Source organism: Cyprinodon variegatus, unplaced genomic scaffold (assembly GCF_000732505.1).
Source record: "Cyprinodon variegatus isolate N-32 unplaced genomic scaffold, C_variegatus-1.0 Scaffold616, whole genome shotgun sequence".
NCBI lineage: Eukaryota > Metazoa > Chordata > Actinopteri > Cyprinodontiformes > Cyprinodontidae > Cyprinodon > Cyprinodon variegatus.
In genome coordinates this window covers 91,448-105,605 of record NW_015151069.1, presented here as the reverse complement: position 1 = coordinate 105,605, position 14,158 = coordinate 91,448, and the positions used below count along the sequence as shown (strand labels likewise).

Genomic DNA, 14,158 nt, shown 5'->3' with positions numbered 1-14,158 from the left:
GTATCATATATAAATTCTAATGTTATGTTTCCTCTCCCCCTGAAGTCTGATTAGTTGAAGCAGAGTTCCCTTATCTCAGAATCATTGTCACAAGGAAAAATAATGAGGCCAGGCAATAGAGATATGAATAATACAGTTACTCTATACAAGGTGCAGGTTTGATGAAAGGCGTCTGCAATTGTGGGTATTGATGAACGAGGAGGCACATTTTGAACATATGACTGGACACCAAATAATGACAAAACTAGAGAAGAATCAGATATGCACCAACTTGGTATGACAAACAGTTTACTGATATTACTAAGGTATCAGACCCAACCAGAACTGTTTTTCAGGCCTCAATGAATCAAGCACTGTAGTTATTTTCTTTCTCTCTGCTAAACCTCAAATCATTGCAAAAGTTTAGGTTCTGTTAGTCGTTTAGTATAAAAGGAAGTGTTATTTAAAGTGTTGCTGAAAAACTTATCGCTCCATGCCAAAGTACTGGGAATAAGCTCCAAGGTGTAAGTACATTCAGGGGGCATATATCCTTCCTTACAAACTTGTACCCATAAACCAGAAGAGATGGCTACAGATTAAGGTACAGTACAATGAATTATGTTTAAAAATGACAGGTTTATACATTTTGAAAAAGGTTTACATGTATCTGATGAGCTGAAATATGTCTTAAAACATACCTGAGTCAGTGGCTGTTATAAGCAGGATGTATTTTTCCTTAGTCTCCCGGTCCAGAGTCTGTGTGACACTCAGCTGACCGCTGGATGACAGAGTGAACGCTCTTTCATCGTTCCCGCCACTGAGCATGTAGCTCAGCTGTCCGTTGGCGCCTTGGTCGTCATCTCTGGCAACAACCTGGAAATTAGATTATTAAATTATTTAAATTAACTTCAAAATATTATCTTTGTTCCCATTTTATATGTATAAATAATTACATTTTACCTTGTCATCATTAAATAAGTGAGTAATCTTTTACTATTTGGACAATCTGCTTTGTCCTTTGATGATATGTAAAACCAAGCCATCCTAGGTTATTGTTCATAAAAAATATAAAGAATAGATTACATGTAATTCTTATGCAAAATGTTAGTTGCAAGATTTAAATGTAAGTTTAATATTTATATGAACCAGAAGTAACAGACCCAAGAGCTTCAATGTGTCTCTGAGGAATGCACATGCTATCTTGGCTGTGTAGGTAATACAAAAGGTTTGTTGCAGATTTCCAACATCAGGCATCAAGGGGTTAACACCAATTTATAGACACCATTTAATTAATTTCCTTCACTGTTGATTGAGGAAAGTATATCTAAAAATGCTCTTTTGCTTTTCCTTTGTTCAAGACTTAACAGATGAATCCTGCCTCTTATTTATACAGAATTCAGGAATTATCTTAAGGAATTCTTCCTTTACATAACAATAACATCCAATAACCAGCTAGGCTTTGTGGTATAATATTGCAAATCAAAGAAAAATGTAATGCATTTTAAGGCTTTTTGCACATTTTCACCGAGGGTTGCAGTAAGTGTGCCATAAACCAAGCAGGGTATAAACCAGTGTAACCACTGTCCAGTATAAATCATTCCAGTAAAACAGATGGGGGTAATTACCACCATTGGCACCATGGAGGTAATTGTCAAGGCAGGAAAGGTCATTACTAGTCTAATCAGACTTTCCCAAAGAATACACCAAAGTAATACCAGTTCTTTGCTAAGTAGGGTTCCCCTGCTTTTAGATGCGGACATATGTTTTAATTTTTCTCAGAGTAAAATGTATTCACAAGTCCAATTTTCACCCACTTGGCTTCACATACCTTCCTGACATGCCTATTACAACCAGCTCAGCTCACAGATGTGAGCTCCTGTGCAGCCACGACGTCTGGAGCCTTTCCCATCACATAACTGTAGCCTCATTTCCTGTTAAGGTATACACGTGAAGGAAAGCGCAGCTGCCGTGCTACTGGAAATAAGGCTCCATTTTTTATACATGCCTCATTTAGTCATCAGGGTGGTTAGGATGTTAATTGCCTCGTCATGAAATTTAGAACAGTTTCATATTTTTGGTGAAATCCTATAAGAGCTTAATTGAGCAGAACAAATTGCTGCCATATATCATTTATTTATCATTTCAGTCAGATATTTGTCATTTAACAAAATAAGACCACCAAGCCCAGTGATTCAGTGAACTTGTACCACTTACATACCTGCGCTTATTAGGTTAGCATTAGTACAAATTTGGTTAAAGCATTAGCTTGCAGAAGGTCTTTGAACTGACATTTAAAGCACTCGCTTAGTTTTATCATAAGGACCTTTCTTTGAACTAAAAGAGAAATGAAACATCACTGCACAAAACGAAAAAGAAAATGAAGGGAAAAGACTGACCTGCAGGATGTTTTTTGGTAAGTTCTCAAGGTTCTCTTTGACGTTGATGGTGTACGGAGAGAGCTCAAACACTGGTGGACAGTCATTAATATCCAATAAAATGATGTTGACGGTTGTGCGGTCCACTCTGGGGCTACTTCCACGGTCTGAAGCCTGGACCACCAGTGAATAGGACGAATGTGCTTCACGGTCAAGCTGTCTGGCTACTGAAATCACCCCTGTGACTGAATCGATCCGAAAATCATTGTTGGTGTTCCCGCTGGCGATAGAGAACCGGATCTGCCCATTTGTGCCCTCATCTGCATCAGTGGCAAAGACCTGGATGACATCAGTGCCAGTCAAGATGTTCTCTTCTATCTCAATGTCGTAGATGTTCTGGGAGAAGCTTGGTGTGTTGTCGTTGACATCCAGAACCATCATAATCACATCCATGGTGGAGGAGAGAGGGGGCTCACCTTTATCTGTGGCGACAATCGTGAGTGTATAGTTGGAAAGTTCTTCTCTGTCTAGCTCTCCAACCAACCTGACGCCTCCGTCGATCATGCCAATGCTAAACTTGTTACGAAAAGGTCCGCTGAGGGAGTACTGCACATAGCTGTTTGGTCCGCTGTCAGCATCTGTGGCCTGGGCGGTAAACACCACAGTGTCCACCGGCGTGTTCTCCTGAATGTAAGTCATCTTCTGGGAGGTGAAATTGGGAGGACAGTCGTTGACGTCAAGGAGGATGACTGACACCTGGGCGGTACTGGTGAAGCGAGAGGCGGGAGGCAGTGCCAGGTCATTGACAGTGATCACCAGGTTGTAGAAGGACTGGGTTTCCCGGTCAAGTGCCTTCTTTGTTTTGAGAACACCTTCCTTGGAGATGAAAAAGTGGCCATGAGGATCACCAGATGAAATTTTGTAAAGAAGCTGGGCATTTGGACCTGAAAAGATAAAGGTTTTTTTCTTTTATTAGAGCATGTTATTGTACATTTTATTTTGAATCTCAGATTAATATTGTGTTTGTTTTTAAATCCTTATGTATTTTGCATGATATTGTTATAATGTGCTTTGCAATTCTTTTCTTTTTTCTGTTTCTATATTAGCCAGAAAGAAACCCTGTCAAACAAAAAACACAGATGACTACTGCAATCCTCCTTATTTATCAGCTAGCTATTGCATGATATTTAATTGATTTTATTACAATGGAGAATTTCTAACCAACAAGAAACTGTTTAAGGTATACAGTATCTCAAAAAGATACAAGTTCATACTTTCATGCCCCTCCCAAACTCATAGAAATGGCTTTTAGGCTGTTGGTGGCTTTCTTCTTGAAGTTCTGTTTAACTGATTTCTTCATTCAACGGGTTTCGGAAGTACTGCAGAAATCATGGTTCACATCTTTTGAATCAAGATTTAACAACGGAGGAATTTATATTTTGACACTGCACAAAGTTTGTTCGAGTATCTATTTTCACTTATTACTCCTATAAAATAATGATTAAATCATCAAAATTGGATTGTGTTATTATATAGGGTATCTTTGATATAAAAACTTGATTTAAAATATTTAGCAGTGACTTAAATCTTTAAGTGGGCCAATACTGTTTTTTACTTTTAAATTTGACTTGTGTTTTAGATACTTTTATATCATGAGTTCCCAACTTTAGCACTTTTACACAACACAGTTAGCTTCACAATGCTTAATGATTGTTTTATTCATTTAACCAACCAATGAAATCTATGTATTTAAGCCAAAGCTCTTTAAATTCACTGTTGCTCATAAAGTTGCAATAAAATATTTGTACCTCTTCTCGTGAGGTAATTGCAACAATGTGATTTATTCTTGACAGATTAGGTTTATATGCACTTAAATCTTTATAGATCATTATCTTAGAAGAATATCACTGTGGAAATAAAACCACAATAAAACCAGGAATGTGTCTGACAACCACATTTTTCCAACTTTATGTCCAACATTGTATATTTGTTTCCGTGGTTATGGATTGGGTAGCCTAATTAGCTTAAGTTAATTTCAGTTGGCAAAACATATGAGCCTTTTTCAGCACAATAAATGACTAAATATCTATTTAAGTAGAGTTAAAATGAAAGGCATAGCAAATATTGAAAGAACCTAACAATTATAAGACATGACCTATTTTGGAATTTTAAAAACATAGCTGTAGTTATTGTTAAAGCCTATAATAAGGATTAATGCTGAAACAAATGATCAGATTAATGGTCATTGATTATATATTCAAATAACAGTCAATTAATCCAGTTGATGAATTATTAATATTTTGACTAAAATATACAGTAATAGATGACAAATGGTGAAAGAAAAACCCACTTAGAGCTTAAATTAAGTGAGGACTGTGCAAAAAATACATATATTTACCAAAGAAAAAATAACTTAAAGGGGAAGTTATATCACAAACCTGCACTTACACTATAGGACTGTGTATTATACAACATATTTGCAGAATTTAATGATTTTCTATTTGCTTACTCAATAAATCATCACTATTCTCTAGAAAATACTAATGACTGAATGCATCATTAGCTGCAGCTCTGAATAGGACTTTAAGACCTTGCAGGGACCCTGTTTGAAGCCACATTAAGGCTCGACCTACTGTAAAGGAAATTCGGTGAAACCAATCCTGGTGAAAACAATATAAAACTGACTCATCTCCAAAAATTGTATGCGACTAAATTTATTATAACCTCAATTGTGGAAAAGCAAACAAAGAGAAGCAGACAACTATAAGAAAGCAAGTTAAAATGAAGGTCAAATTCCGATATCTCTATTGTTCTTGATATTTTAAAAACTAAATATACTGCCTTGGGCACTCATGTGGATAATCAACATCCATTTCCACAAATTGTACATGTGGAACAACTGGCTTCTCCTCTTGACCTCCACCATTTCAATCCATTCAAGCAGCATGACAGATTCCTATCAAAACAGAAACCCAAGTGTAAGCTACTTCCACAACTGATAATGCCTTTCTTTAGTTTTAGAAAAAACAAATTGACCCAAAGGCACATCTATTTATCTGCATAACTGCTTCACATCTGAATAGATTTATGGAGGAAACCATCTAACCTTGAAATCTGCACTAATGTATCAAGCTCCCCAGGAAGTAGTTAAAATGAACTTAAATTGAGCATCGGTTATTCAACTCAACAGGGTATTCATGTGGAAAGCTTTGACACCTTCTCGCACTGAATGTGTATTTACAGTACACAAGTTATTCATCATCAAGAGCCTGAATGCTGATTCTGTTAGAGTTTAGGCTACGCTGCAGGGGGACAAGTCTTTGGGTCAAGGGTTGGGACTTTGGAAGTGCTAACACTGTCACTGTTTTACAGTGACAGTGAAAAACTGCCCCTCTGTATCTAAGAGGACGATGTGGTCAGATTATGTGGAGAAAGAAGCCAGGCTCGGGGTTAAGAGAGCATGGAAATGTATTTCCAAGGAATGTAGGTCAGGATAACCACATTAGGTTTGGATAAAGGTGTAATTACAGCAGAGGATAGAGCAGTGTTGATCATTCAAGTATCACACTCACTTCAAAATCTCAAAACTCCAACACTTGAAAAGCAAAAATAACCCTGGACACTCCACATCACAGCTGGTGCATTTTTTGTAGTAAGAAGGTACCACATTACAAAAAGACTCCTATTATTACTCTTATTTATAAGTTGCAAATGAATACTTTACAGATGTGTTATTTTTTATTTTGTGCTTTAGAAAAATCTTGAGCAAAATAAAAGGGAAAAAACAAATATAAAAATACTATAGAACAAAGATTTTAGAAAAATGGTATTAAGACATTCCTCTGATTGTTTATTGCACTTATGAGTTGGAAATATTAACCGTTAAAAGAGCAACAGAACTGCTTCTAACTTGTTAACATAATGTCACCCTTCTTTGGATGTCATAATTAATTTCTAACTATATCTTATAAAACATATGATAATACCATAAATGCTTTCTGCAATAATAACTTTCTGCCTTATAAAAAGTCAGAATTTCAGCAGAAATGTTTTGAGCACAGTTTTTTCCCTTGAATAGAATCTGTGTTTTTAAGCGGGAGTAGTTTCCTTCATTTGTAGCATGAAACAAAGTTAAAATATTGTAAAACAAACAACAAAAAAAGAACCTGTGGAATTCCATACGTACCATCATCAGCATCACTGGCCGTAACGGTGACGATACTGGATCCAGGCGGCAGACTCTCGGAGACAGAGGCGCTGTACACCATTGTGTCGAAGACGGGGGAGTTATCGTTCACATCCAGCACGTTGAAATATACCCGGACCGTGCTGGCCTGCCCGCCGCCATCCTCGGCTCTCACAGTAATAATGTAATACTGCTGGGCTTCGTAGTCTAATGGACGCGTCACATTGAAGACCCCCGTCACTGGGTTGAGGAGGAAGGTCCCATCTTCATCGTCCTCCTCCAGCAAGTATGTGATCTCCCCGTTCAACCCTGAGTCAGAGTCGCTAGCCAGGATCGCCGCCACAATGGAGCCTAAGGGGATGACAAGGGCGCAATGTTTGCTGTTTTCTTTTAAAATATTATTGCTGGAGGATTATCTTTAATAGAAATGAGTCACTGATTGTTGAGCGGGTTGGTAATTCTGTCTGTCTCTAATGTGTCTGAACAAACAGGTGATTATAAAGGGGTTTCAGTGTACTTAACAGGATTATAGCTGAAATTCATCCTAAAGGAGATTTTTCTTTGATTAGCAAACTCCTTTTTGGCGCTGAGAGGGGTGAATGAGGTCTGCCAGATGGTTGTCAGTGGCTGTAAATCAACGCTGACTTATACTCCTTTTGACCCACTAAACTTTTGATTTTACTCCTGAGAAAGAGGCAGAATATTTCAAGGCTACAACACATATAAAAACAGCTTGCAAAAAATGCACAAGAAAAAAAATGTCCCCCTTGAGCTGTGTTAGATTGGTCTGAGAGCTTTTCCAGGAGACAAAACATGGCCTGCTCCGTCCATTTCAGCATGTTTGGTTTGTAACCGTATGCTCCATTAAGCGACCTCACCTGGCGCCGTGTCCTCTGGGATGTCAAATGAATACGTCGCACGGGAGAACTTGGGCGTGTGGTCGTTGACGTCTTGGACAGTGATGTTCAGCCTCATGTCTGAGGACTGCTTTCCATCGTCTGCTCGCACCAGGAGGGAATATTTTGACCTGCGTTCTCGGTCCAACTTCTTGGTGGCGATCAGGTCACCGGATTCAGGGTCGATGCGAAAGCTGTCGTCGGCTCCACTAATGATGGTGTAAGTCACTAAAGCATTGGGACCCTGAGAGTAAATGAAAAAGAAAAAGAACTTGTTTAACCTTTCCTACATTTTTATTCGTTTTATTCACTTATTTTGGGGGATTTTGAATGCAGTAATACAATACATTGGCTTGACTTAAAAAAAAAAAAAATCCTTCAAAATGAAATTCTCAACCAACAGAGGCTGACAGGTAAAAATCAAACAACTGTCTGGCAGCAAAGCCAGACTCTTCAACTTCCCTGTCTCCAGATCAAACTCCAGACTCGTTGAGGATGAATGAAACCTTTCTCTGTGGCTTCTTTCCCAGAGACAATTTGTCAGGAGAGAGCTTGTGATTTTGATTTTTTTTTTTTTTTTTTTGCTACGTATCTCAAATTTGGATGATGAAACCAGAACAAGAAAAAATGTTAGAAGGTCTTAATCAGTCTGAGCATCAAAAATCTAAACAAGCTCACTAACATAAGGCTGCTGTGCTCCATTAAGTTATTTTAATGAAGTTGGTCTGGCCGGAGGCTGGGAAAGGCAGGTTCACTGTGTAAAGGTCATACAAGTTTTTACCAATTTATGCTTTTAACGTTTTACAAAACGTTTTACAAAACGTTTAGTAAAACCATTACAAAACATTTTTGAAGAAGGTAATGCTGTTTTACATCTAAATCATAGCAAAAAGTTAGTAACTTAAACAGCTTTGTTTCTTTTCTTTTTTTATTATTATTCTAATTGTTCTTTTCTAATTTTCTTTCATCGAAATTATTTATCACAAGGAAATCTGACTTTTTCAGGTAAAACTGTGCGTTGGTGTTGGAGTTTTGTTAAAAAGCGTGAAAGCATCTATTAGTTGTGGGCTCTTTTTTTAAGCTAGAAAAGCCAGCAAGAGTATTCTCTCTACAAAATGCGATTTTGGTTCTCCTTCTATGCTGACATCAATGTAAAAGGGTGTCAATAACAGTGTTGTAGTCACCAATCTCATCTCTACACAACAAAAAATATTGCTTCCAATATCAGAGACTCACCTGCAGGCAGTTCATAAGTATTGCTCCTTTGGTAACTTTTTAGTTATTGTCTAAGAGACCACGAAACAATGCTAAAAAAAACCATGGCAAAGGACTTCTGTTTCTAACAATACATCAAGATGAACATGCATACACACAAGTCAGATTCCTACCTCCGCAAGCAAAAAAAAAAAAAAAGGTATAAGAAGATGAATTCTATTTAATTTTTTTTCCTCCTAAAAATGGTTAAAGATACATTTAAAGAAAAGTTCACAAGCAGCTTTTATGTAATTATTTAGGGAATTGTCTGTTTTTTTTAAAGATTAATAATAAAGATTAAATTTAACTTTATTGATCTCACAATGAAAGAATTAACTCTGCATTTAACCCATCCCCTTTGTGGAGCAGGGGGCTGCTCAGGGACCCATGAGTGGAAGTCTGTGGTAGAGGGTTTCGAACTCACAACCTCAGGATCCCAAGCCCTATACCCCAATCCCTAGGCTGCCACTCCCCCACTTTTAATTAGTATCTATAGTCTGTTTTTTTGTTTGTTTTTTTTTCCAGTTTTAAGGTTTAATATATACAGTTGGATCTGGATTTAAGTCTCATACTGGTCTCATACTGGTTGATCACATCCATCAGTAGAATCTAAATGTCTTGATTGAAAAAAATAATTAATCAAAATATTCTTCTAAAGTGCAAACATTAGCATCTACAATTTGTAGTCCTATTACGCTACAGGTTTTGGAAACTCTTACAAATATGTTCATGTAATTAAGTGGTTATTGTAAGTATGCCCTAAGTGTCTTTATAAGAGGTGAGCCTGTGATGAACAAGACATAATTACATAATTATTTCTTAGAAGAATAAGAAAACATTAGTTTTAATTCACAAAAATGTTATATATATATATATATATATAATAATTTAAAACTACTGTGTTAAAATGTTGTGATTCATTTCACAGAAAAAATGAAGAATGTTACCCTAAAGCCTCATAAAGTTTTACAGATTCAATATTAAGATAAGGCAAACAAAAACAAAACATGGAATTTGAGTTTGTGCAAAGCCTTTCTCATCTTATGAAATTTCCTAGTTTCCTTTCCAAATCCAATAAACTAATCCTGTGTTGCTTCGGATAGCTCTAAGCTCCATGATGCACATGATGGCCGTGGCAAGAAGCTTTGGAATAGGAGAAGAGGAGCGAATGTGATATGACATGTGAATGGGCCTGACGACAGAGCTTGACATTTATATTTGTGTCGAGACAATGAGAGATCAGACCACTGTCTCCCTTTTGTACCTTCTGCCAAAAAAGCTAAAAGCGACTTCAAAAAGCTCACTGCTACTCAGTAAAAAGAACCAAAGGCTCCAGTTACAGTTAAGCTAAAAGAGTCTCTTTCAGTTTAGCCTGATGTCTGTGTATTGCTGTCTGATCCCATCAGACCAAAGGGACAGCTTATAAAGAGAGGTGTTGCATTAGGTTGTTTCAAACTGACACATGTATAATCGTGGTGAACGATGCTCTCACAATCTGTTTCAAAAAGCTGTTCAAACAGTACTGCCTGGTTTCCAACCCATTTGTGATTTCAAAATTCAAAAACTAAAATCTCTGCTTGAATATTGTGTCATTTGCTGGTAAAGATTCTAAGTCATCCAGTTCATACTCATTCCAAAACTGTTAAAAAAAAAAATCCACTGAACATGGTTTCCAAGTTTTGAGATGTTTCGCTTCCCATCCCATTTTTCAATTCAAAATGTCAGAATTAGCATTGAGTTTGAAGCTTTATATAGTAGCCCAAAATCTTGTTTTGGCTTAGAGACAATGCAAATTGAACCAGAAGCAAGGGTCTGGCCCTTAGGAATGGGAAGTTATTGTGTATCCCTAAAAATCATTAGGAAATGATTATTGTGTCAAACATTTGGAAAACCATTCTTCCTTCCATGCCATGACAGCCACTCACTTTGAGGAGATGTACAATTTCAACAAAATATTAAAATATATCAAAGTTCATGGTTGAACTGTGATAGAGTAAAAGTACTAATGCTCTTTTTTTTGTTTCCACTGATGCACACTGATAAATTTTGACTGATTGTACATTTTCAACTCTAATCGATATTACAGGTCAGAACTTGTACAACCATAGCAACTTCGTAGCAGTGGTCTGTAAAAGTCTTGGACAGAGCTGGTGTTCTACTGCGGGAACATTGAGTTTGAAGACAATAAAAAATTACTTTAGTCTGGAGCTTTTTACCTTTAGTAGAAGTTGTAACAGTCTGCCTGGACTGGACAAAAGATAGAGTTGCTTCCCACAAAACTACATTCTTTCATCAAGACTTTTTATATTTATATTATTATTGGACACAATTAGTGTTGTCAGATTAAGTTCTTGATGTACTCATCACTTTTCCGTACTTAGACTGTATTTTTAAATGTTGTCTTCTTCACCGTCTCTCTCATTGCATTACCAGAACTTTGTCTGAGTTCCAGGTCCATTGAAAAAAAAAGGAAGGAGGGTAAAATTCTGCTCATCTAAGGACCCTGCTGTCATTAATCATTTGCTCTAGATCTGGCAATCCCATTAGCTACCTGTGCTGTGGTCCGGAACCCAACACCCAGGGTTTGCCAATTAATTTTTTTTTATCTGGTTCAGTGGCAGAGCAAAGAAAATGGGAGATGCTGGGTTTGGGGCTCGTTTGACCACAAGGATCTGTAAAAGGATCTCTGCTGTCATTATTATAATTATAATTGTTTTAAAATCTAAAAAATATTGGTCACTTTTACTTTAAAATACTGAAAACCTCCATACAGAAAAAAAAAAAATCTCAGTGTCTTGACCTCGACTCTTGTTGTCTGCTTTATGGCCCACTTTGACATAGAAAGCTGTTATGGAGGAGGGGACTGTGGCTTAAAAAAATAGTGCTAGAGCACAGGGAAATTCGTTTAAAGGATAGCTGCTAATCCCAGGAAAAGTGAGAAGTGTAAAACAGACTGCAAACAAGGACAGAAAGCTTCCTTTATACAGCAGAGCCGAGACAATCATAACACAGACTCCTAGAAAATAAGCAATGGCAGCTTTTAGATAAAGCCAGTTAGAAAATAAGCCAAGCTGGTGCATTGAATTTAAGGGGAGGTTTTTTTGAGCCTCCAAAATACACTTAGGCCCTTAAGTAGGTGTACCTTAAGACTGTGGCTGAACCCCCTTTCCTCCTAGATGTAGCCACTAAAGTGTTTACTGCTGTCATTTACTTTTCACTTTTGTTTTTCAAATGGAAATTTCTGCTAGATTGGTGCTTCTGTGTTTTTTTTCTGTGTGTTTATACTCGGCCTTGTTGTCTCCTATGGCAGAAGGCCTACACTGGGCCCGGTTCTTACACTTAGACAACATTTACTGTCTTTTTGTATACACAGTGTATACAAAGCGAAATTTTGTTCTGCTAGCTTTTCTTTCTTTTAAAAGGGAGTTTTGCTTCCCACTGTCACAAAATGCATGCTTGCTGCTGTATGAGGGATTGCTGCAAAGTCAGTAACACAATGAAAGTGACTTTCCATTATTACTACATGCTCATCCAGGCGGAGTGAATGCTGCAATCTATTGACTCAAAACAATCTACGGGATCTCCATAGGCAAAAAAAAAAATCAAACTGATTTAAATCATGAACTAAACTGCATTGTCTGACAAATTAAGCTTACGCATAAATTCAATCTGGAAGACTCAACCTCACCTGGATCACCTGCTAGAGCCCTACCTACAAATCTCAGCCAATCAGCCTTGGTACTGCACCCTTCATGGAACGAATCGACTTGCAAGGTCTTGTTCTTTAAGCGTCGTTTACTAACGTTCCTCCTGCTAAAAAGCCATTTCTGTACCCACCTCCACCCCTTCTCCTCCTAAAGAAGTGAATATCGGTACAGGCTCCATCTAATTCAACCTGGGATTATTCAACATCAGTGTCCTCTCTCTCCTAAATCCACCAATCTGATCATCCATCAGCTCTGAAAACGAAGTTTTCAGCTGGTGTCCGAGGGGCAAAAAAACTTGATGCCAATAAACGTTTCTGATCACAACTTTTCTCTTTGTGAGTTTCTCCAGGTTGAACTAGAATGTATATTCTTGACTGGAATCTATCTAAGTAATACAATAGAATTTAGTATTTTTTAATTGCCTTGAGACACCTATATAAATAGCGATAATTTAATTGAAATGAATAAGACGATTCTAAGAATACTCAGACCAGCCCGTCTTGCACCAACACAATGATATGGTTCAGTCTCTAAACGCACTTGTAAGAGGTCTAATGAATCCTTTAAATTCAAAAAGGCGAAAAAAGGGAAAGGGAAACATTTTGAAGTAAGCCAAACGTTCTTATTGATTTTACTTAAATCCAACTGGAATCCAGAGCTTGTTTTTGGGTGGAAATGTGAGTAGGAAAAAACGGATGTGTTGAACCAAGATTTTAATCCCATCACACATGATTCCCACATGTAGAGCTGTTAAATGGGATGGAATCATTATAACGTCTGAACTCAGCCCGTCAGCTGGCCAACATCTTGCACTCTTGGCTACTTGCACATGTGGCTTTCCCACCAATGTGTTCCGAACATTGAGTGTCAGCGCAACTTTAGTTTCCTGCATAAGGATGTGGGCAAAGACTTGGCTGGATTCATATCTGGCTCTGGAGAGAGCTGGGATAAAATACAGGCTTCTATTTTGCAATCTATTCATGGCAGCCCTGCAGTTTGGAGTAAACATCACTATAATCTTTAAATCCTAAAAAGGCTCCTCAATGTTGCATTCTTGTTTATTTCAATCTGTGCATCAAAACAAGATTTGACTTCTCTCTCAAAACTGATTTCATTAGATTTTTCAATCAGGTTTTACATACAGCTCTCTAAGGGAACAGATTTATTTGAAACAAAGCTCCTACCTTGTGACTTACACAATTCAGGCTTTTCATAAATTCATAAAAGGAAAAATGGCCATTGATTTATTTCCTTATATTAAAAGCTTTATATTTAAACATTTGAATACTTTGGCTCTATAATTGATTCAAAAAAAATAAAAATACCTGAATCATTTAGTAAATAAGTCTAGATCTTTCTGTGACTTTCACATTTATTGCAGAGAAGGGAAAATTGCAACAGCTGAGAAATAACAATGTGTGGCAAATAATTGAAATCTCAGTCCATAGGACTGCTTTCTAACCGTTCTCCTTTGCAGTGTTGGGCACGTTACTTTAGTTAGTTATAGTTAATTAGTTATAGTTACTAGTTACTTCTCCCAAAAAGTAACTGAGTTACTAACTGAGTTACTCCACAATAAAAGTAACTAGTTACTAGTAAAAGTAACTATTGCGTTACTTTTGCGTTTCTCGCCCCCGTAAACCTCACCACCCAGCCCCCACCTTCTCGCGGTGTGTTTCCAAAGCCAGCTGAATAGAGACGACAAAGACAAGAACCTGCAGAGAGTTTAGCATTTCTTGTAACTCAACGTAAATGACATCA

General features: G+C 37.3%; 1 protein-coding gene across 1 annotated transcript in view; it reads right to left on the bottom strand.

Moving 5' to 3' along the window:
- The window catches only part of fat4 (FAT atypical cadherin 4), a 140,087-nt gene that overhangs the window by 50,516 nt on the left and 75,413 nt on the right, over positions 1 to 14,158 (bottom strand). The window contains exons 3-6 of the mRNA XM_015392947.1: positions 7,419 to 7,680; positions 6,541 to 6,891; positions 2,376 to 3,298; positions 678 to 852 (exon numbers count right to left, since the gene is read on the bottom strand). Of these exons, the coding sequence (XP_015248433.1) occupies positions 678 to 852; positions 2,376 to 3,298; positions 6,541 to 6,891; positions 7,419 to 7,680 (1,711 nt within the window). The remainder of the gene's footprint in view (positions 1 to 677; positions 853 to 2,375; positions 3,299 to 6,540; positions 6,892 to 7,418; positions 7,681 to 14,158) is intronic.